The sequence below is a fragment of the Amblyomma maculatum genome, chromosome 6, assembly GCF_055883805.1.
Source record: "Amblyomma maculatum isolate TAMU_Amacu chromosome 6, ASM5588380v1, whole genome shotgun sequence".
Classification (NCBI taxonomy): Eukaryota; Metazoa; Arthropoda; class Arachnida; order Ixodida; family Ixodidae; genus Amblyomma; species Amblyomma maculatum.
Genome location: NC_139349.1, coordinates 155,169,197 through 155,194,435, shown reverse-complemented (window position 1 = coordinate 155,194,435; position 25,239 = coordinate 155,169,197). Strand labels below are relative to the sequence as shown.

The following is a 25,239-nucleotide window of genomic DNA, read 5'->3' as shown; positions in this document are numbered from 1 at the left end:
AAACACGCAACGGGACTCTAGAAGTGGTAAGGGAAGACGTCTTAGGCAGATTTACAGAATTTACAAAATCAGACCACGAAAGGAAATAACTAGGAGAATATGATTGGACGATGTGCATTTGGCGAGTACAGATCATGACTGACCATTATCGCTCTAAATGAAAGTACACAACAGTTGCATCTTTCCGCTACTCACTATAAGGGCTGAAACGTGATCAAGGGGTCTGACTGAAAGGGTTCTGCATAAGTTGAGGACAATACAGAGAGCTGTGTAAAGAAAATGGAAGGTGTAATATTAAGAAGCAGAAACCATGCAGAGCGGGTCGGGGAACAAGAGCAAGGTAATGAATCAGTTTAGTTGAAGTCAAGAAGAAATGAACATTGATAGGATATATGCCATGCGAGCGTGATATTCTCGGTCGCTTATAGGTAACAAATTGAATTCCAAGAGAAGGATAGCCAGGAGGCGGCAGAAAGTTAGGTGGGCGGATATTAGATTAGGAAGTGTGCGGGTGTTAAATGGACACAGCTATATAGCACAGAACCGGGCTAATTGGATGGATATGGCAGGCCTTTGCCCTGCAGTGGGCTGATGTTGCTGATGTTGTCAATGATGATAAATTTACGTCTGGTACGAATGTGTGGAACAAAGGGTCCACAAGCTTGAGCTAAGGGATGAGAGGTCTAGAGCTGCAGCAGCGAAAAGGTGAAACAGAGATGCAGTTCATGCTGTAGAAATTCGACAGTAATACCTAAAAATAAAATGGAAATAAGCATGCATTGTACAGATTTATCGCAGAGGTGCGTAGATGCTTGAGAAAATCAGTAATTTATCACTTAAGAGTGTAACACGAAAAGCAAGCATGAAAAGCAGAGACGCACATCAAAAGCGCTATATAAAAAACTAACAAATTTTCCGCGTCACTATGGGCCGTTTGTGGTGAAACTGTGCGTGGTGCTCGCGTGGTGTGGAAATTTTTTGTCTGATAGTAGAGAGATTTAGCTTACCGTGATCCGCGATCCGCCACCGTGGCTCTCTACCGCGCGTGGGCGGGGCGGGGCGGTCAAGCTGATTGGTCCCGACGCGGCAGGTCTGTGTGCCGACATCCAGTATGTGGCGCCATCTGTCGACGTCAAGGGGGTTCTGGGCATGCGCAGTGGAACGCGCGGTGACGGATCCCAGTAGCGGATCGCGGATCACGGTAAGCTAAAACTCTCTAGTAACTTTTTCGACGGTACTCACCTGTTCGGCCGCGCATGATTAAACCCGTAATCGACAACGCTTAGATCATGGAACCATATAGCTTTCGAAAAGTTACGGTTGCGCCATCCGAGAAAGCATGGTCAAAACAGTCGTGCACCTTGCAGCGCTCACCTCATGCATTTCGCTTTCCCTCGTTGGGGCTTTCTTCTTCAGAAAACAAAGAGGTCACTGCCGCTCTTTGATACGAACGCGACAATAGTGGTCTTTAACGGGTGTCAGCAATGGAACCCGCGGTTGAGGCGGAAATCACCACTGCTGCGCGCTACCAGTGCCCGCTACCAATGCCTGAATCCCCGCTTAACAATACAGATCACATGTATACGCCACATGACAAGCGTTATTTATAACAACATAAAAAAAATACAAGGGTTCAACGCTGCTGAACCAAATATTGAGCGAAAGCTGCGGGTGACCGAGCGTTCTTCTTCTTCTCATTTTCTTCTTTCTCAGCCCACATATAAAGCCCCGCTTTAACCAAGCCGCATGAACATGCCTTAGTGGCCTATATATATATAGGGGTAACGTGAATGCCAGGGTCCTAGCAGGCTGATTCTGACATACCCGTCCCATGTGAAACGAGAGACCCAAGTTGGCAGCTCCTGCCAACTTGGGGTCGTCTACGGGGGTCGTGTAAAGATCAATGGTGGTCACCGCCGTCCTACGCTGAAGGCTCAAACTGCGAGCAGTATTGCTTTCGCAGTAAAATAAATGACTCCAAATCTTTGCCTTTGTTGCGTGAATTGTGGAACTGAGCGAAAGTCAGCGAAACAATTTTTTTTTCAATTTCCTTATTCTGTAACCTTTTCCCTGCTTCCTCAACCCTTTCCTTTAGGAGGTAGAGAGGCCAGAATTTCGGATGTGTGTTTTTTCTGTAGCACAGAGGGCACTATAAAGCGTACATAAGACACGACTTGGAATGCACCTAAGGCAGCTAAATTTATGAGAAAACATTCTTTTCAGTTTTGGTTTCGGTTTTAACTGCTCAATGAATGCTGCGATGTCACAGGAGAGTTCTTATCACGTGAGTCATGGGAAAGCTCTCAGACACAATTAAGGCGTTAAATTTTAGCGATTAGAGCTAATGGGAACGATTGCATAATCATTGTTGCGAATTAAAAGGAAAACATCGGCGATCATAGATACGTGTTTATACGCCTCACGTGACCTCAACTGATCTGGCAGGCCGCAGCCGCCGATCGAATCCATGGAACCGAAAAGGAAATTGCACAAGAAAAAAAGAGTCAGTTAAAACTTGTTTGTTATTGTTTGCACAATCTACATGGATGCTCATTATCTAATGTCATGAGCATCATTCCAAAACAGAACAGTCAATCAAAATTTCATGACTATATATACTCCTTTGACGGTGTGGGGGCCGCTCCTTCCGGCCACGTGTAGCGCTCGAGAAGCGTTTTGGAGCGCCTGGTGGTGTCTTTCAGCGGCCTGTCCTTGCCGATGACGTCAAGTCGCAGCATGAAATGCTCGGCGAGGGACGTGCGCAGGTATCGGTGACGTGACCACGGCTGAGACTCACACGAAAAGGACGAAGGTAACCCGAGCTACGTGCAGAGGGTGACCACGTGTCGCCGTGGCCGCTGCGTTGCGTTCTGTAAAAGAATGTTGCGTACTATGTCACTGGGAGTGGGATGAAGATCAAAACCCACGGCTTGGGATAGAAAAGATAATTACCTCAATATCAGCAGTATTATAAAAACAAATGGCTGCTATTTCACCGAATACATTATATGGAGTAGGAAGAGGAAAGGCAGGGAGGTTAACTGGAAGAACGTCACTATTTGCCACTCAAGCAGTCATATCAATGGGGAGCCCGTGTCCACTGAAGAATTAAGCTTGCCAGTTCCTGAAACGATGAAAACCTATTATTTAAAATACATACTCACGTACCTAATCAAGATGATTCTCATAACCGCATCTACGGCGCCTGACAGTTTGTTCCTCAAAAAAAAAAAAAAAAATCATCCTGTGTGTTTCTATCATTCTACCTTGAGAAATTTTTGTAATCGTGCGCTGGCAGCCCCAGCGGTACCCGATTCATTAGCGAAACGCCAAGTACCGTGGGTGCTTTGGAATAGATATCCACGAATGCTGGTGAGAAGTGGGCATGCTAAGGGAAAGTTGAATAGCGTTTGCAACTTTGCCAGCCTTGTACGCCCACTTCGGCGTGTCCTCGGCGGCTGCCCAAACAGGCTTGCGCTTTTGGGCAGCCGCGTGTGCTCTGGCAGTCTTAAGAACTACGAACAATGCTTGCACGGAGGTGAGATTAGCCCAAGAACAAAACTGCTGGAAGAATGGCAAGATGAAGAACGTGAAATAGGCTTGAAAAAAAGGCCGCTTGCTGGGCTCGATGTGATCGCAATCTCCACTTTTCCCGCATTGTGCGGTAGCAACCCATTTGCATAAAAGCGCCGTCTCTGAGAAGCGTCGTCGTGTGCCTCTGTAAGCCGCACGCGGGGCCTAATCCCACCCGACGAGTTCAGCTGCATCTCGAAGGTGTCGCCGCCGCGGGACCGTTCATCTTGCGCCCTAATCCGGCCCGCTTCTTCCCCACTCGCGATAGGGTTCGCTGGGGCGCAGCAAAACGCAAGAGAATTATTCCATTATTCTCAACTTTAGCTCGTTCCTCTGGCCCTCCTGAAAGGCTGCTTTTCTCTCGTTTCATAAAAAAAAAAAATAAAATCCACTCCTTTGCAAGAACAACAACATGGAAGCGGCCGCTGAAGGCGCGCGGACCTATAGATGCGGATCAATAACTTGCCTGCTAGATTTCTGCTTAGTTTTTTGTCGCATGGTGCTTTTATTTTTTCCGGGGCAGCAGCGGTAGCCTACAGGGAGAGGCAGCGAAGCAAGCCTGCTTTTGTCTGAGAACTAACCACACGATATATACGGAGCAGAAACGAGTTCCGATGAACCCACCTTCTTGCTCGTATAGCGCTATAGGCAGACAGGAAATCCGCAAAACAAGCTATAGCCGCTTGTCTTGAGGAAAAACTTGGGCATTAAGGCGTAGTGTTTAGGTTCTCGGGACGGTTTGCCGGCACTGAGGGAAGAAAAGGTTGATGCATGCTGTTAAGCGATTCAGTCGAATGGCGGGACTTTCTCCCGTCCTTCTTAGCCGGGAGGCGCTCAAATATTTCTCCTTTTTTTGTGAGCAAAAATCCCCCCCCCCCTTTTTTTTTTATTACCTGGGTGCAACAGTGGCCTAAGCCTTGCAGGGGCGATGACCGTACATCCGGTGCACGAGATACACTCCCCCCCTCCCCCCCTCTCCTTTCCAATCTCATCTTCATTGCTCTGAATCTGTGACCCTTTGAACTGTCATTAGGAGTTAAAAGCAACTGAATTCCGGTGGCAGCGGCTAGGCCTGCGATCCTCGATGGATCTGGCCCTTCAATTCTTCATATCTCCTATCATAACTCCTCATGCCAAATTATTTCGCGAAATTTTTTCGCCCACCTTGGAATGCCTCTTCCGAATTTTGGGCCACTGAAGCGCGCCGTGACTGCCTCACGCGCTTGTTTTGGTCACGGGAACCTTTCCGTCCAGAGACGGCTTCGATATGCACTCCAGCGGGAGCTATGCATTGGTGTCGTTCCGTTCGCATTATCAGAAAGACGCCAGCGAGCGGTGTGGCAATCCCCGGCGTAGCCCTAGCTGCGCTCTCCCGTTGTCTTCTAATGAATCGTAAGCGCGCTCCCTCCTTCCGTATCCCGCCACTTTACTTGCACCTTTTTTTCCCCCTTTCTTTTCAGCGGTGCCCCTTACCCATATTTCTTTTTTTAAACTCCGATGAGGCTGCCTCCCGAAAGGTCGCCTGCGTGCGTGCATTTTATTCTTTCTGCCCTCTCCCCGGCCGGGTCGCTGCCCCGGTGGGGCCCTTCCAGTTCAGCTGTGGCATGGTTGTTGTTGTTGTTCGGTGCCTGCAGGGGGGGTGCTGCTGCTTTTTGCGAACGCCGCTCGAGTTTTTGATGCAGTCCGTGCTCACTGCCGGGGACGAGCCGCCATGTCGGTGGTTTGTTGTTGTTCTCCTCTGCGCGTGACTCACGTCCCTTTCTTTGTGAGCCTTCCACCCTCTCTGTCCAGACTGGCGTTGTGCTTGTCAGTAGTGAGTATTGCAGCTGCTTGCTCAGCGCCATGCTTCCGACGCTGTTGTCTATCACCGCGCGGCGTTTCCGCACGGTGTTGCGCGCGGCCGACTTCCACCCTGCGCAAAAGCTTGATCCCATCGTTATATACACGGGCCAATAGCGTGCAATACAATTAGTATATATTACTGATTAATTTGGTGAGGAATCACACAAGTATAATTGTTTACACGTGTGACTAATTATATGCTTACAAAAAATATTGACACCATATTGCAATTCTTTTTGACAACATCTACAGTTATTTGCTATTTTTCAAGCTGGTTCTCGTTCTTCTGGGACATACAAATACGTGCAGCGATCTCAGCCCCGACAAGCACTCAATGTTCACTATTTCTTTTATTTTTCTGCTACCGCAGGGGGAAGTAAGCTTCCGTGTTGACATTGAACATTTTTTTTTTCTTTTTCTGCCGACACGAAGAGCAAGCAGGTGATTATTGATATAACTAATTTCGAAGTATACTCTATCATCTTTACTGCAAGAAAAGTGACCACGGCAATTCGTGTGATTTACCGCGTAAATCGATCAAAGCATTTTTATTTGTTGCTTAGAGGTCAGTTCCATTTTTGATATGTTAAAACTTGGCACCGACTGGATGGTGCTGGTGTTTTGTTTGTCGTGTTCCGCCTTTGTAATCTGTACCCTGTATCGCTCCTATCTTGGTCCTGACCGGACTGATAGTATCTCTAATAAATAAATAAATAAATAAATAAATAAATAAATAAATAAATAAATAAATAAATAAATAAATAAATAAATAAATAAATAAATAAATTTAAGCGATCAAGTTTACGGCCATGTTTGTTTTCAACTCACCTTTGTGGAGGGACAGTGCTTTGCGCCGTCGGGGACTGTATAATATGTGCTTCTCTTAGAGAGGAACTCTTAGACTATGTTTTCTCTCTTCGCACTGTGCCATGGAAGCTGGCGCAGCCTGCCACGGCATCTGAAGCTTACGTGCAGCTCGACGCAAGGCACACAGTACGGCGTCTAGATCGTTCTCACAACACAAGCGCGAGGATAAGCGTACGCGCCTTTTTTCATGACACAGTGGTTAGGCTGCCGGCAAAAGCACGGCTAGGTACCCCTTCCTAAAAAATACTTTTCTGTGTCATGCGAAGCTCATTGAATTCAAATATTTTTGGGTTCACATGACTGTATTGCGAGTAAAGTGCCGGAAGAAGGCAAGAAAAGATCCACATACTGATTGTTTCTGCAAAAGCCTTCACAGTTCCTAAAATTAAGAGCTAGAAATTGGAAATATATATTTGGAAGAAGAAACTCTCAGAGCGGAAGCAGTTGTCAGTAAAGTTAGCTAAATAACTAATATGTACCCACGGCGCAGCTTTTAAATAAACGATTTGACTGTTTATCATCACCGGGGAGTTTGAAGCGTCGAACAAGACACACAGCCCATATGCTCCATAGACTTTTGTCAGTAAGGCATAGCGACTATTAAAGATTTTGCCGTACAGTGTTATCGAGTTTTTGTTTGTAGCTTGCCTATAGAAATATTTAAGGCTGCCTATCCGTAGCCTATAAATTTTCTATAATACACCAGAAGAAATAAAAGCTGTTATAGACTTATACCCTATTGACTCTTTATAGACGGGAGGAAATGGATAAATATATACTCCAAGGTTGCGGGATGGAATGCCGGCCGTGGCAGCCACTTTTCAATGGAGGCTACAAGCAAGGCGCCCGTGTGCTGTGCGATTCATTAAAGAAACCCAGGGGTTCGAAATGTCTGGAGCCCTCCTCTACGGCGTCTCTTATAGCCTGAATCGCCGTGGGACGTTAAACCCCACAAACCAAACCAAATCTAAAACAGAGAAATCCGGCAACTTGCTTTTTTTCTGCGCAAAAGCAAAAGTGAGTGCATCGGCAGAGCAAGAAACACGGTGGAAACGCGGCAGTCAGCCGACGACAAGTTGCAGTGATACGACGTCTGGCTCGAACTGCACACGCGATTGTGCTTCGTTAAGAACACTGTATTGCATCGCCGCTTGCTACAAGGAAAATGACAGTCGTTGTGAACTGCTTGGTCGTTACGTTTTCAGAAGCGCTGAGCGAAGGAAAGTTCATGACACTTAAACAGGCAGAGACAAATCAAATCTTTCTGCAATTCTGCATTGGGATCATGCGTATGCGATAGTAAACATGAATCACTGCGTGAAATTCACCTAGCTCAGTAATAGCGTGCAACTGCACACAGAGTTTTAGTGCTGCTTTCAGGCTGCCGAACGAAGGTCCAACGAAACAAACTAACTATGCTATGAGATCATAATGATCGAAAACTGTTTTATAATAGAACGTCGTCCGGTCGCTGTCATTCCGGTTTCAGAACCTACCATAAACTACAAAGCAGCTAATATATTGCAGCTTTTGTTAGCGCCACATGATCTCATACAGACATGGCAGATAATTACAGAAATTACTGTAGTTTACATTTTTTTTCTCGGTGATTTGTAATGTAAAGGATTACTTTTCTGGTCTGGTAATCTAGTAATGTAATCAATTACCTTAGGACAATAATTTCGCAGAAAAGGTAATGAATTCCTTTCAAAATTACTTCTTGTAATTTAGTAATTACTTTAAGTGTTGGGGAATCATGGTGTCACACATGGTGGACCAGATTTACTTAATTTTGGTATGCATGAAAACTGGAAGTAAATTAATAGGAATTGCATTACTCTGCAAAATAATTGTAATGTAATGTTATTACATTTCAAGTGCAGTAATTAGTAAGTTATGATAAAATTTTGTGGTTTTCAGCAAAGAAATAAATAATTAGAGGTCAGTTGCTTCTCAAAAGTAATTTTATCATGTATGGTCCATTACTATCACGTGATGTCGGAACCTTCGTCCGGCAACCTGTTACTGAAACTGAAATTGCGGCAGGGCAAAATGTAAGTAATTTGCTGATCGTAGGCGAATTTCACACGGTCATACATGTTTACTACTACCTTGCGCATAAGTCTCAAGCCCAAATGGAGTAAAAAGAATTGATGTCTGTACTCTTTTAGGCCTCGCTAATAATTGAGCACTTGGCGGCAAGAGCGATCAAAATTTGCCACCGCGGATTCCTCTCATTCATACTTGCTGGTCACCGCACCGCCAGCTCTGCTGCAAGTGCGGAACTCCGCACCCACACGGAGGAATTTCGTGCGAGACGGAGTATTGTTCTGCCACGTGACTTGGCAGCCTGCGGGCTGGATTTGAATGGCGCTTTAAAATTGATGATGAGCGGCTTCGGGGCTTTACTGCAATTTAGTTCTCACACATATATCGCGGCTAGATTTCTGATGAGCAGCGCGACAAGCTTCGCACTCGCGGACTTCTTAACGGCGTTCAGCGCGCATGCTGCCAGGAATGAGCTCCACCAACATTGAATTCCTGCAGCATCAAGTCAAACGCATAACCCTCCCTGCCGTCCTATTGGCCGATCGGAAGCCAGCAAATTTTGCCGGCGGCTCTAATCTGGCCTTGAGCGATCAAGCTTTCCGCCGGGGATTTCGGCTGACGGTCTCCGGAGGCGGCGGACTTTTGTCCCTCCAGTGCCGAATGAGCCATCGACCGAATGCTCCACAGCGAAGGAGCTATGTATGTTTTCTGTGCATCTTGCGATTACCTATGCCTTTAACGTTTTTTATGGTTAGCTATAAACTTTTTTATCATTCACCTTAAGATGGCTTTGTCCAGCTGTCAGGTCGTGATTTTCCATAGCCGTTCTATATATTTATTCAGCTCATAGCAGACATGTTTATGGTCGGCTATAGATTTTGGTGCCACCATCAGTGGTTTTATTCTAAAGACTAGTTGTAGCTTTCCTTGGAATTTCCTTAGTCCTCTATTACGCAACTACACATTCGAGATGAAAAAAACAAAACAAAAAACAAACAACTATATGTGATGTGCTAACCAGTTCTTATTCCTATAGCTGAATGGGTTGCTTAACGGGACAGGTTACAGCTTTATAAGCTTTTTGTTTTCTTTGCACTCTTTTTAGCTCGTCATAGACATTGCTGTAGTGTGCTAAATACTGTTCTATTCATAACTATATAGTATACTGCGAGCCATAGGGTTTTCTATTGCCCACCCTTTCACTTCGTATATGCCCAACAGAGAGGCGTAGCTTCCAACTGTTTCTTATATATACGGCACGTTTCCCTGTCGACAGCAGGCTATATATAGGCTTTTCTGTATAGACATCTGTCTTTACTGGCTTGCTTACGGACCGCTCACCCATGCACGCAGGAACCTCATTATACGTGTGCCTTCAGTTAGCTTTCCGATCCCTTAATACCTTCAAATTTGGAAAGTGGTCACCGCTGTCGGCCTGAGGTTTTGACCCCAGACCGTATAGCATGGCGTATATCTTGGCAGCACGTGCTGAGCATGTCCGAGGACGACCCGCGTCGGATGGACGAGATCCGCAAGTACGCCGCCATCTACGGACGCTTCGACTGCAAGCGCAAGCCCGAGAAGCCGCTCACTCTGCACGAGGTGTCGGTGAACGAGGCCGCGGCGCAGATCTGCAAGCACATTCCGGCGCTGCTGACGCGCCGGGACGAACTGTTTCCGCTGGCCCGCCAGGCTGTGCGAGACAGCGGCTACCCCTTCTCCAAGGGACAGTCCAGGTGAGTGTCCCTTCGTTGCACTCTGAGCCAGCTATATTATAGAACCGCCATCTGATGCCTCGCTATTTGGGAATATGTGCAGCGGCCGAGACCATCATTACCGAGGAAATGCAGATTGCAAAAAGAAAGGTGCTTTTCTTTTGGAGGACACGTGTAAGCACGATTGTGCGGCGAACACAGCGAGTGGTGTTAGAGACACGCGGATTATATTTTGACTATGTGCGGGTTTTAAGTACATTCTGCCCTGCCATGGAAATTGTCTAATAAACGCTATCGACGTCAAGGATTTCGCCACTAATGAGTTCTTCTTCCAAGGGGTGTAATAGGTGTAAATTTGAGGAGTGTTACTAGAATAATGAAATGTATCTGATAGACCTGTAAGCCTCGCCGCCGCGGCGACTGAGTGGTTATATAGAGCACTCGTTTACTGAGAGACCCAGGTTTTACTCCGACCGTTGAGGCCGCGTTTTGATGCAGGCTGAACTCAGTGCGTTCATGTGCTGTGCGATGTCACTGCAGATCGAAATACCTCGCCATGCGGAGACTCCCACTATCGTGCATAGCCTGAGTCGTTCTGAGGTGCTAAAACATATCACAGAGGCAAATCAAACCTGTCGCTGCCTGCGTCACCGGTGCACGTGTTGCTGGTCTGGATGATTAAACATGTGGTCTCTGACTGCGTGATTGAACATGCATGTACAACGCGTCTGAGCGGCTTAAATTAGGAGAAAGACGGCGGGTGTACCCTTGTCACACGAAATATTGGTTCTGAAATGACACATTTAGACAGGGAATCAGGTGCAGAATCGGGAAAAGATTTAAATCAGCCCCATCAGGATGGAGCTGATGGAGCGGATGGAGGATGGAAACATTTTCACCTTTCCTGCAATGTTGCCGAAGTAAAATGCCAGTAGTTGTTTAGCGCCTGTACTGTGGTGTGTTCTTTATTCTCACCTGTTCCAGCGATGTTTCAATCACGATCCATCGCCTTCTCACCCAGCATTACAACTGTAGAAAGTTTCTACACCTTTGCGTTATGGGTGACAACTGACCTTCAAATTTCACTTCTGCATATATGGCGGGCATATGGGGAGGTATCGGATAGAACTTGAGGTTACGAGAAATCAAGTATATATTGTACTGTTTCGTAGAGGTTTAGCGGTCAGACGAGAAATAGATGCAGTGTTCCATGTCAGTAGGCATATAGCTGGTAACGGAAATGAGTTCTGCAGCGTTAATGGGAGAGTGACAGGCAGTGTAATTAAGGTTAATAAGCGGTATTTTTAAGGCTGTACATGCATATATGTTTTTAGCTCTAAATATGCATAAGATAGCCAAAGCAGCCGATGAGTTCTACACTGACCTATACAGTAGCCGGAGTAATCGGGATAACAGTGGGAGCGGCAGTAGGGAAGAGCAATCGGTAGACGCGTTCTATGCGCCAGTAACGAAGAACGGGTTAATAAAGGTTTAGAAGCTTCAAAAAAAAAAAAAAAAAGAAGGGAGGGCAGCTGGGGAAGGTCATGTAACTACAGATTTGCTGAAGACTGGTGGGGATAGCTTGCTACGAAAACATGGGCACACTGCATACGCAGAGCCTTGCGACCTCGATGGCCCCGCAGTTTGGAAGAACGCTAACATTGTCTTAATCCGCATGAGAGGTACTCGGGACAAAGACGTTAAGGACTCGAAAAATCGCAGACCGATCAGCTTACTTTCCGTTACATATAAGATATTAACTAAGGTAATCGCAGATAGGATCAGGACTATACCATAGAACTCATTCAACCAAATGATGAGGCTGGCTTTCGTAAATATTTCAATAGGTCTTATCCATAATTTCAACCAAGAAGAGAGAAATGCTCGAAATATAAGCAAACCACCCTGTACAAAGCATTCATCGATTACAAAAATATTTGACACAATAGTTTTTTTTTTTTTTTTTTTATGAAGTGCTCGAATTCCAATAAGGAAGATGGAAACAAGATCCCTTCACATTACTTACCGCTTACTAAGAGGAAATATTCGCAGTCTGGGAACAGTTACTGATAAGGGTTAATTGAGAGTACCGCGGCATTATCAGATTAGTTGATGACGTTGCCTTGCTGCAAGTAACTCAGGGAACGAATTGCAAAGGAGGATTGATGACGTGGGCAGAATATAAGCAGAAAGGTAGGCCTAAAATAAAAAAAAAAGAAGGTAATGCCTAGGGAATGGATAGCTGTTCAGAATAGCAAAACACTGGATAGGAGGATATGCATACTTAGGACAGATGGTAGCCACAGACCATGAAAGGAAAGTAACTGAGATAATCAGATTGGGCCCATTCGGCAAATACTGCCAGATCATGAATGACAGGCCACCAGCGTTTTTCAAAAGAATAAAACAGCTGTACATTATACCGGTACTCGTATACGGGGCATAAATATTTGAACTTAACTTGAGGACGCCGAGGGAAGCAGAAAATGGTATAGATGTAACCGCGTGACGTTATGAGAGACAGGAAGTGTGCTGTGTGGGAATGAACGCGCTTTAATGACATTATAGTCGACATCAAGAAGAAATGGTCATGAGCATGCAAGACAGGAGGACCGATGGTCGCTAAGCAGGATCGATTGGGTTCTAAGGAAAGGCGAACGTAGCAGGGGGCGGAAGAAAATTAGATGGGCGGAGGGGGCTAGGAATAAGTTTTCAGGGATCACTTCGATGTAGCTTACGACACGATTGGGTTAATTTGAGGAATATGGGAGAGGCCTTTGCCTATACAGCGGGGTAGTGAGGCTGCAGTGGTGGTGGTTATGATGATGGTGATGATGTATGGCAATTGACACTTTGTCCTTGTTGCAATACATGCACTAGAGAAGGCCGTTTTTATTAGGTTGTAATGTATTTTTGTGAGCAAAAGTGAAGAATTGCGGAATCTTTTGCGTCCTGTAATGAGATTGTAAGTGCTCACTGGCATCCACTCGAGCGCAGGCATATGGGTACAAATGAAGCTACAGAGCTTTCGCAGAATCCGGTAGTTGAGAAAAAGTCGCCCTGTTTCTGGGCTCGGAACAGAGACAACCGCTTTCTCAGAGAAATCGCTCTATACAACTGAGCTATCTAGAATGGCTAGAAATCAGAGGGTACAACGGCAGGGAATATGTCGATAACTCAAAGTCAGAATGGCGTTTAATGTATTGAGAGAATCCCGCAAGGTGGAGTCGATTTGTGATAAACCAGAAATTACTCCTTAGAGTTCGCTCGAACACAGATGTCCTGGTATGATGACGCTCATAAAACATCAGAGCTATATTGCGCGCAATGTGCCGCGTATTAATAGGGCCTACATATTATTTCAGTCCACAGTAGATGGGCTGTATCGCACTTTGCCTGGTTGGAAATTCGACCACCGCCGCCGGAATCGAATCCCACCACCCCGGGCTGTGCCGACGAACGCCCGGCAGCCTCCTTGGCGGTTACCCGCGCTATGCGGCAGGGTGAACTCCTGAAGGTGCCCAAGGTCTCGGGGTCCCCTCCTTGCTGCTGACATGTGTCCGACGGGATGTTCTGCGCTTCACGCGCCACTGGGGTCCGGGGCTAGGAATTAATTACCCGCGCCAGATGTGTTCACCTCAAGGCCGACTAGCCGCGTGTACTGTGCCTGCGTCATCAATTCTGCTGAGGGGCGCTGTAGTTTCCTTGCAGCAAAGGATATGCATGCGCTCAACTCCCTTTACGAAAAAAGAGGCTTAGGAGTAGCAGGCTGACGAGGAGCAGCCTTCTTGGCGCCCTGTTGGCACAGTTGTTCCCACAGACGCACACATGAGGCTGATTTTTTTTTTTTGCACGTTCGTCGTCTCTTTGTTAACTGACTTCGATATATTTTTCACATTTGTCATCACCTGACCAAAAAGAGCGTAGCTGTTGTGACTGTACTCTGCTGGAAAGCGCTGACCGTTCTGGTTGTTCATTGATACCACCTTATTTTCTCGCCCTGGTTCATTAAGCGGACAAAAATAGTGGTGATAAAAACGTATCAGATGCCACTCAGAACACCGCAAGTGTGGTAGAGCCGACGATGGGAGCATGTACAGTGCATCGAAAAACGGAAGCTATACTCAGGAAAGGCTCTCAAGATTCGCGCCTTCTGTGAGGACGAAACGTTGAGCACGATATTCGTGCTTTCCTCCTTCACGAGCGGACTTCTTCCGTGCAGTATAAAAGCGCGGCAGTGAACACTTTTAGTTGGGCCTACATACGATGTACACAATTGTGCACGCTGAACTCGCAGCGTTGCGTATGCTGCAAAGTTGCGTAAACACGACACGTTTAGTTTGCCGCGCCGGAGCGTCCTTCATGTGGATTATGCAGTGTTCCTGCATGCCTATGGGCCGACACGAGTCCGAAAGCATATACAGAAACACTATGGGTGTAAACACTGTACCACGATCTAGTGACAAGAAATCAAAGCGCATCAGGGCTATAGGACCTCGCCCTCACCCCGCTGTCTCTTATTGAAAATCCCTCTTTCAAATTTGACAAGTTGAAAAGCCACATGCGCGACTGCAGCGCAATCAGGGAATAAGTCATTGTTGAAAGGTTGCGCGAAGTGTCGATGTCATCGAGCAATGTAGCAGAGGCATGCGTTGGCGCACTCCGCACCTATTTCTTGCTTGTTCACTGGGCCCTCGTTTCATTTATTTTTAATAAACTTCTGGCATTGCTGCGCATGGTAATTAAAAACAACAACAACGACAACAAAAACAATAAGATAAGATTGCAGCAATCAGTCCGTGTAATATGAACCTAAAAAAATATGGCTGGGCCCACTGCGCACATACCATCATGGTACAAAAATGGTGAATCGGCAAGTCTGTACAAAAGTTGCGTGCTCTGGGCGAACTAAGAGCGTCTACTACAATCTAATGACATTTTCAGAGGGACTCCGTGGGCTGCGGCATCACGCGCGGTGAGTGGAAGGATTTGGTTGTATTCCTACGGCCAATCTTCTGCGAAAGAGCGGTGTAATCACGTGTGTGCTTCGGAACAGCAGAAGGAGGTCAGACTGAGGTGCGGCCCTCATCGCTCACCCCTAGCGAAAGCAACGACGATGCCGAACAGCCTCTCAAGGCCGCACGGTCCGCCGTTGCGAGTCCTGGGGCGCGCTCCGCAGCTGGTGTCGTGTATGGGGCGCGGCAACGGGTTGCTCGGGGAAAGGCGTACGGCTGCTGTAGCGGGCTGCGGTGGGAGTGTGCCGCCACGTCTATCCGCGTAATCTGCAATGAAACTAGTCGGGGGGCGCGATTGTAAGCGGCTGTAATGAACCATTGGTCGCAGTAAGACATGCAACGTTTCAGAACGAAGAAAAAGAAATTAGAAACCTAGGAAAATGCATAAGCGACCGAGTGTAAGAGGTAAAACAACAACAACAACAACAACAAAAATACAGCGGTTTAGCCTTGCTAAGCATCCATGGATATACATGATGCAGAAGCACTATTTAGCGCTCGTTTAGCTATGCTTTGCCGCGTTTTGTCATGTTTAGATACTGAAAGAAGCCATCAGTGTACGAAGACAACGAAAGCGTAGATGATATTTATTTCCAGCTTTTTTTTTAAATTGCTGCTGTTGCAATCAATTAGCACCGTAATCATTTTATCTATGGAATATATAATCAATCAAATAATATATAGAAGAAAAAGCAAGAAAAGCCGCTGATGGTATCCGAGCCCACTACTCCGAATATTGTGCTCAGCGAGCTAAATATTTAAACAGATGCTTTAGGCTTTTATTAAAATGAAGAGGGCCTAACTAGGGTCATTAGTGCAAGTTTGCCAGAGGAAGAGAACTACGCGAGAAGCGCAGTGCGAAATACTGCCTACTGACCACGTGAAGACACCGGTTGCCAAGGTTTCAAGAAAGGTCCAACGCAATCGCCAGATAACCTTATCTGTTTTTCCTCGGCTTGGGTTCGAAGGGGGCTTCACAACCATCCCGTCGAAATGTAAGAATACGGATAGTAATGATCATACCTGAAATCAGAACAAGTATTTCAATGTAACATATCTGGGTGCATAATATGGCAGCTTTCAAAGTTGTCTCCTTGTTTTACTAGTACATAAGTATTTTATATATATATATGTAGTATATCATCAGCCTGACTATACCGACTGCAGGGCGAAGGCCTCTCCTATATTCCTCCGTATAACCCGGTCCTGTACAAGCGGTCCTGACACCTCCAAACTTAATCTTATCCGTCCACCTAACTTTCTGCCGCCCCCTGCAGAGCTTTCCTTCCCTTAGAATCCAGTTTGTTACCCTAAGCTACCAATCGGTTATCCTCTCTTCGCACTACATGTCCTGCCCATGCCCATTTCTTCTTCTTGATTTCCACTAGAATGTCAGTAACCTGAGTTATTTCTCTTCCAGTGTTTCCCTATACCTAACGTAAACTGCTGTTCCTTCCCGAGGCTATTCAGCATTACCTTAGTCTTCTGCATATTGATTTTCAAGCCTACCTTTCTGCTTTTCCTGTCTACGTCCCCAATCGTTCTTTTCAGTTCATCCCCTGAGTTACTTAGCAAGGCATTGTCAGCAGCGACTCGAAGATTACTTAGGTATTATCAATTGGCCCTTTCCTAACTTCTCCCCAAGTCTCTGAATACTTTCTCTAAGCAAACTGTGAATAGAACTGGGGAGATCGTGTCTCTTTGCCTAACACATTTTTTTTTTGTAGGAATTTTGTTACTTTCTTTATGTAACTATGCATGCTGAGTAGCCATAATATACATCTTTCAGCACTTTCAAGTACGGCTCGTCTACCCCCTTATTTCGCAATGCCTGCATCACCGCCGAAGTTTCTACTGAGTCAAATGCTTTTTCGTAACCAATAAATGCTATGTATAAGGGCTGGTTATATTCCGACATTTTTCTATCACCTCGTTGATGGTATGGATATGATCGATAGTAGAGTATGCTTTCCAAAAGAAGTACTTTGCTTAGGGCTAGTTGGTTCATGGTTGAAGTGTATTATGAAGACGGCGCGAAAGGGACGAGGACAAGGAAGGAACACCAAAATAACAGGACAGGCGCCAACTTTCGACTGATGTTTATTCGCGCAAGCCCTTTCATCTTATGCAGCACCCAAACCGTATCACAAAGTCCTATCACAAAGTCATCCACGTGGAGCACTCAGATCACCGGCAGTATTGGTCACAGACAAGATAAAACTTCACAGTATAGTAGGCCAGTAAACAAAAAAATAAATAGCAATTCATCACAGTAAAGCACGCCGTCCAAAAATATATAAAAGCAACCTGTTCGAAAGAGTCCTAAGATTATCGGAGTGCAAAAACACACAAAATAAACATATCAACCACAATTTAAAATCAACCACACAATGCAGATAGGCTCGTGCCCAAGACAAACACGGCACGTGTTTGTAATCTTCCCTTCGACCGCAGTAACGAGAACAGGTGACAATGATTACCAGAAAGACCAACAGAAACGTCGAAAAAAAATGCACATGAAGGCTTGAACAGGTGACAAAGGAAACAAAAATGACCAACAGAAACTCGGAAAGAACGTGCAAAAGAAGTTTAAAAGGTAAGGAATCAACTCATCGTCAACGTAAAACGAAAACAACCGAAAACACCTATCAAGAATAAATAAAACCCAAGTATAAAATCTACAGGAATTCTTCAAGAAAAGCCACCTCAGAGTCGCTGATTGATATGGACGGCTTCATCATCATCAGCCTGATTATACCCACTTTAGGGCGAAGGCCTCTCTCATATTTCTCCACTTAATCCGGTTCCGTGCTAGCTGCATCCACTTGACCTCTGCGAACTTTTAAATCTCATCCGCCCACCTAACTTTCTGCCGCCCCCTGCTACTCTTTCCTTCCCTTGGAATCGAGTTTGTTACCCTCAGCGACCATCGGTTATCCTCTCTTCGCACTACATGTCCTGCCCATGTCCATTTCTTCTTCTTAATTTCCACTAGAATGTCGGTAACTTGAGTTATTTCTCTGACCCACTCTGCACGCTTTCTATCTCTTAATGTTACCCCTACCATTTTTCGTTCCATAGCCCTCTGGGTTGTCCTCAACTTAAGTAGAACTCTCTTGGTTAGCCTCCACGTTTCAGCCCCATAGGTGAGTACAGGCAAGATGCAACTGTTGTATACTTTCCTCTTGGGCGATACCGGTAAGCTGCTAGTCATAATCTGCGAGTGCTTGCCAAATGCGCTCCATCCTAATCTTATTCTTCTTGTTATTTCCTTTTCATGGTCCGGATCTGCGGTTACTACCTGTCCTAAGCAGACATATTCGCCTACTACTTCCAGTATTTGGCTACCTAATGTAAACTGCTGTTCCTTCCCGAGGCTGTTGAACATTACCTTAGTCTTCTGCGTATTGATTTTCAAGCCTACCTTTCTACTTTTCCTGTCTAGGTCATGAATCATTATTTGCAGTTCATCCCCCGAGTTGCTTAGCAAGGCAATGTCATCAGCAAATCGCAGATTACTGAGGTATTCTCCATCTATCCTTATCCCTAACTGCTCCCATTCCAAGTCTCAGAATACTTCCTCTAAACAAGCTGTGAATAGTACTGGGGAGATTGTGTCTCCTTGCCTAACACCTTTTTTTATGGGAATTTTGTTACTTTCTTTATGCAGAACTATGGTTGCTGTGCAGCCACTATATATATCTTCCAGCACTTTCACGTACGGCTCGTCTACCCCCTGATTTCGCAATGCCTGCATCACCGCCGAGGTTTCAACTGAGTCAAATGCTTTTTCGTAATCAATGAATGCTATGTATAAGGGCTGGTTATATTCCGAGCATTTTTCTATCACCTGATTGATAGTATGGATATGATCGATAGTAGAGTATACCGTTTCCGAAACCCTGCTTGATCCTTTGCTTGATTGCAGTCAAAGGTTGTCCTGATTCTATTAGCGATTACCTTAGTAAATACCTTATACGTAACAGACAGTAAGCTGATTGGTCTGTAATTTTTAAGGTCCTTAGAGTCCCATTTCTTGTGAATGAGGATAATGTTTGCATTCTTCCATGGTCCGGTACCGTCGATGACACCAGGCACTGCGTATACAGGGTGGCCAGTTTTTCTAGCACGATATCCCCCCCGTCCTTCAGCAAATCTGTAGTTATCTTATCCTCTCCAGCTGATTTCCCCCTTTTCATAGTTTCTAGTGCTTTCTTGACCTCGTCCTTCGTCACTGGTGGAACGTCTGACTGTGGCTTGCTAACGCACAAACTTCCTACTTTCTTGATGAAATGAGTTCTTCAAACGTCGTACAGCAACTAGAGTCTTTGCCTCCCCTAGAATACAATGGGTTCTCTATCGACATTGAAGAATTGTATTGTTCCGTTCCTCATCAAGGACTCCTAAGTGCGGTCAGAGAAAAGATCATGGACACAGGTGTTCAGTTTCAAAATTCCGCTGGGATTAGCAGCGAGAGCTTTGTAGCTTTGCTAGAATTCTACTTGAACTCAACCGCCATTTCGTTTGAAGGTGATTTCTTTGTTCAAAAAAGAGGTGCCTGTATTGGCTCTTCTGTGGCACCTGTTCTTTGTGACATTTTCTTGTCAGCTGTTGGAAATGAAATCAAAAGTCAACTCCATGACCCGAATATTGTTTCTGTTTTCAGATATGTCGATGATTTTTTTATTATTCTTAAGGGGGCACCTGAGTTTGATTTAGCTGAGAGAGTGACTAGGACGTTGGCCGTTTTCCGCAATCACAGCCAAGGCCTCAGATTTACATGGGAGGAACCAGTTAACAACGAACTGCAGTTCTTAGACCTAAGTCTAACGATCATATTTGTTGGACGTACAATCCCAGATCAAAGAAAGGATTGCTACCTTTTGACAGTGCCCACTCGAAGCTCGTCAAAAGAGCTATAATTACGAATTCCCTTCAGAGCGCTTTAGGAAAATCTTGCCGTCACATGATGTCGGTTAGCTTTGGCGCCCAAGTAAAAAGGCTGGAAGAAGCAGGCTACCCGCCCCCATTAATATTGGCTGTTTCTGAAATGTTGCTTCAGAAAGTGAAGAGACAAAATGTTGAAAGAAACCCGGAAGTACGAAGGAAGCCTATGCCAGCTATTCCTCACATCCATAAAGTATCCCATGGCATCAAAAAAGTTGCAAATACATTTCAGGTTCAAGTTGTGTTTTCTGCGCCTTCAAAACTTTCTAAGCTTTGCTCAATGAATAAGCCTGATAAACGACCGGTTTGCGCTATTAAACATCAAAATAAGTTCACCAAATGTAAGTCAAAAGTTGTGTATCAGATTCCTTTGAGCTGTGGTTTGGTCTACATAGGGCAAACCAGTCGTTGTTTCAATGAGCGTGCCAGTGAACATATGCGGAATGTTCGCAATCAGCATGGAAGATTCCTAGCAGACCACTGCAAAGCCTACCAAGGGTGTCGTCCGGAACTAGAAAAGACGATTTTTTTGAAATCTGGTAGAGATAAAGTAGAGCGAGAAGTAGTAGAGGCTTATTTCATCAAGAAAGTAGGAAGTTTGTGCGTTAGCAAGCCGTCCATATCAATCAGCGACTCTGAGGTGGCTTTTCTTGAAGGATTCCTGTAGATTTTATACTTGGGTTTTATTTATTCTTGATAGGTGTTTTCGGTTGTTTTCGTTTTACGTTGACGATGAGTTGATTCATTAGCTTTTAAACTTCTTTTGCACGTTCTTTCCGAGTTTCCGTTGGTCATTTTTGTTTCCTTTCTCACCTGTTAAAGCCTTCATGTGCATTTTTTTTCGGCGTTTCTGTTGGTCTTTCTGGTAATCATTGTCACCTGTTCTCGTTATTGCGGTCGAAGGGAAGATTACAAACACGTGCCGTGTTTGTCTTGGCCACGAGCGCATCTGCATTGTGTGGTTGATATGTTTATTTTGTGTGTTTTTGCACTCCGATAATCTTAGGACTCTTTCGAACAGGTTGCTTTTATATATTTTTGGACGGCGTGCTTTACTGTGATGAATTGCTATTTATTTTTTTGTTTACTGGCCTACTATACTGTGAAGTTTTATCTTGTCTGTGACCAATACTGCCGGTGATCTGAGTGCTCCACGTGGATGACTTTGTGATAGGACTTTGTGATACGGTTTGGGTGCTGCATAAGATGAAAGGGCTTGCGCGAATAAACATCAGTCGAAAGTTGGCGCCTGTCCTGTTATTTTGGTGTTCCTTCCTTGTCCTCGTCCCTTTCGCGCCGTCATCATAATACACTTCAACCTTTCCAAAAACCTGCTTGATCTTTTGCTTGGTTGCAGTCTAAATTTGCCCTGATTCTATTAGCTATTATTTTGGTAAATACCTTATACGTAGCAGACAGCAAGCTAATTGTTCTGTAATTTTTCAAGTCCTTAGCGTCCCCTTTCTTATGAATTAAGATAATGTTTGCGTTCTCCCATGATTTCGGTACCGTCGATGACACCACGCACTGCGTATGCAGGGTGGCTAGAATTCCTAGTATGACATTTTCCCCTCGTACTTCAAAAAACCTACAGTCACCTGATCCTCTCCAGCCGCTTTCCCCCTTTTCATAGTTTCTAACGCTTTCTTAACCTCGTCATTCGTCATAGGCAAAATGTCTGACTCCTTTAACCTAATGCCAATCTCATTATTGTCCTGACTACTTTGGCTACTGTGGAGATCAGTATAGAACTCCTCAGCTCTTTGACTATCTTGTCCATATCTGTGATGACGTTGCGCCGGCCTTGTCCCTTGGCGCATACATCTGATTTTTTGCTCTGCCCAATTTTTTCTTCATCGCTTTAAGGCTTCCTCCGTTCTTTAGAGCATGCTCAATTTTCTCAATGTTATATTTCTTTAAATCGGCTACATTGCGCTCATTTATTAGCTTTATATCTCTGCATATTCAATCTGGTCTTTTGGATTGTAAACTTTCATGTCTTGGCGTTTCTTAATGAAATCTTTCGTCTCCTTAGAGAGCTTAAAGGTATCTTATATAAATATATTCTACCCCCTACTTGTATAGCGCACTCAGTAATGTTATCTGAAATTATTGTTCATTGCTTTGGGCTAATGTCGTCATCCTCCGTTAGAGCTGAATATCTGTTCTGTAGCGACATCCTGAACTCTTCTGCCCTGCCCCTCACCGCTAATTCTTTTCTGGACGTCTTTCTTACTAATCTGTTTCGTTCCCTCTTTAGATTTAGACTAATTGGAGACTTTACCATACCATATGGTCACTGCATCGCACTTTCCTGATTACCTCTACATCCTGCATAATGGCGGAGTGAGCACACAGTATGAAGTCAATTGCAGCCTTAGACTCCCCATTAGAACTTTTCCATATATATATCCTTCCTTTTTCAAAGAAAGATTTTAAAATCTTCTCTCCATCCTATGAACATGACCTTACGGCGCTGAGCTTGGGCGAAACGCACACTGCTGTGACGAATCGTACCTGATGCGGGGCTTCACGCAGGCATGCATGCTGTTTGCTCGCTTTGCAGTTCTGCTCTTGTAGTCCCCGTAAAATTCATTACCGATCAGAACGTTACGTTTGGATTACCTCTGTGTGCGAGACATGTTTTTGGGGATCAGCGCAGCGCCGCGTTACATAGTCGTGAATGAATGAATGAATGAATGAATGAATGAACGAATGAATGAATGAATGAATGAATGAATGAATGAATGAATGAATGAATGAATGAAAAACTTTATTTAGACAAAGGAAATTCTCTAGTCGTGAGTGGGCCGCCCTTTGGACGCGGAAATTATTTTCTCAGTCTATACAGCATGCGTTTAGGCCACGCTATCGCGTTCTGAAGGAACGTGGCTGCCACTGCACATCGTAGCCAGAACGATAGCCTCACTTGCAGTACCTTTGTACCTTGACAACGTTAATGTTATAGAAGTGCAACTCAAGCTCCCTCATACCTTGCACAGCCAACTTTGACGCCTTTGTGCACACTCGCAGGAAGAGGAAGGAAATAATTTTCTTAATTCATTTGCGCTGCGCCTTGTGCGTCTATGCATGCATGTGCAAGTGTATACCGCCCATGGGCAGTTTGGAGGGCAAAGCGTTGTCTGAAACAGTCGCCGTCGTAGCCTGGGCGGACGAGGTTTTTTAACGCGACAATGGTAAAGGCACTACATGGTCTTCAGAAAACCCGGCGTTATCAGCGTAGTGAGCAAAATCTCTTTTGTAGGTGGCCGGTGACATGCCTGTACAATGATTGGTCAGCGTGTTATGTGACGTCATAAGGTTAAGGGTTTGGGGCGAGTTGATCAGTCAAAACGTAAATGCAGCCCTTCAAGACTTGGACAAAGATTGGGGTGCTCTCGACTCGGTGTTTGTCCTTGTCTCCAAGCGCTGCATGTTATATCAGGTGACGTCACTTTTCCATTCGCATGGCCGATTCGACAGATGCTGTCAACGCGGGCATCTGTTTTATGATCAGAGTATGAGTTGAAAAGTGAACCCACAAGGACATCCTCAGTCAAACACACTAACCTCTGGTAACGTAGGCAGTTTCGTGGGGCTTGATTAAAGCGAAGCTTTATGCCTAAATGTCAGATGTTCTTGGAGACGACTGTATGCTAATGAGTACGTGTGAGGTATGTAAATTAGAAATGCAAACTTAAGAATTCGTGGTTAAGCGAGATGTGAAGTACATTTCCGCGCACGATGAGGGAAGCCGCAGGTAGGAGCCATTTACGCTATGGCGTAATCACTTTAAAGGGGGAGCTTAAGTGACTGCCATAACTCAGTTTTTTTCGACCGTTCTTTCTGCACTTCTTTCAACTCTTATTTTTTTTTCTGCAAACCGCTATGAAGGTGGCGCTGTTCGAATGTATAAGACGTTTATTTCATATTCTGTATCCGGTCTAAGCACCACGAACAGCAGCAACGTTATCAAATTTTGAATACCTTAGTCGTTTAATAACTTAGAGAACTGTCACGCTGCTCCAAAATATCACGAATTTTAACCTGGTCAGTGGCCACAAACCTGTTCGCGGTATACCAGAGGAGGCCAACTTTCTTCAAACCCTCGACTATGTAGCAACTTCCCTACAAAAAAATCTTTGTGATGGCTCTTCGAACTGCGTTGGCTCCGGCAGCCGTGTACATTTCGTGCACGAGTCAATAAAATGCGTGGTGCCAGCAGGGAGCTTTAGAAGGGGATAGGATAATAGCTAGGCGCGAGTGCGCATGCGCTGAATCCTGCCCTGACAGGGCGAATGCGCGCCTTTCCTTTTATGGACATATGCGCACTCGTCTCCTACTATTCCCCTAGCTATATACCCTTATGCAACCGATAGTAGTGTTACCAATGTGTGTGTGCCGTAACAGCAGCGCGGTGCTCGGGTGTGAACGGCGTTAACCAGGCTTGGCAGTGCTGACGACTCGTGCAGGAGCCAGTGCTACGGCGGGGCCAAGCCGCCGTTCGACGACGAGCCGCCTGCGGGGAAACGCGCCCGCCTCGAGCCGCCGCCCTTGGAGAAGGCGCACATTGAGGAGGAGAAGAAGAAGAGGCAGGTGAGTGATGTAGCTGGTGCTGCCGCTGGGCACAGCGCGATGCTTGACCTCAGTTTAAGTATCCCAATATTATCATTTGGCGCAGCCATCCTTGGCCACAGTCACAGGTCGGCTTTTACCTCCATGCAAAATTCTTTTACTGGAATCAAATCTTTTGCCTCACAAAATTTGTGAATATTACTTATTCTACAAATCCCAGTTCAATCTCCCGTGTGCGTTATGACTTTTCCTTGTTTTTTCTTTCTTTGTTTTTCTATTTTTCTTTTAAGCGAAAGCTCTATTACGCTACGCTACCTCAGGCAGCCGTCGCAGACCTTGAAGTTCTCACCTTCAAGTGATCTTGACAAATACGGCGCCTTTTCTTTCTTATAGACCAATTTAGAATGGAAGCGAAAGCTTCACTAGGCTAGTACCCAGAAATGTGGCGCAACAAACACAATCGCATGCGAAGAAACACAACACATGCGCACACTACCAGCTGTATAATGGATCTGAACACACATTTCCTCTTCACCACTCCTCCTCTTCTACACCCAAGTACATCTTCTCATCATCCTCTTCTTTGCCAAATAGATAGTAGCACTTTCTTCCCCGCAGAACATAAACATGTTTATGTTCTGCGGGAGCCCTCCACT

General features: G+C 45.3%; 1 protein-coding gene across 1 annotated transcript in view; it reads left to right on the top strand.

Moving 5' to 3' along the window:
- The window catches only part of nab (NGFI-A-binding protein homolog), a 223,685-nt gene that overhangs the window by 168,588 nt on the left and 29,858 nt on the right, over positions 1-25,239 (top strand). The window contains exons 7-8 of the mRNA XM_084608183.1: positions 9,814-10,067; positions 24,463-24,604. Coding sequence (XP_084464309.1) covers positions 9,814-10,067; positions 24,463-24,604 — 396 coding nt within the window. The remainder of the gene's footprint in view (positions 1-9,813; positions 10,068-24,462; positions 24,605-25,239) is intronic.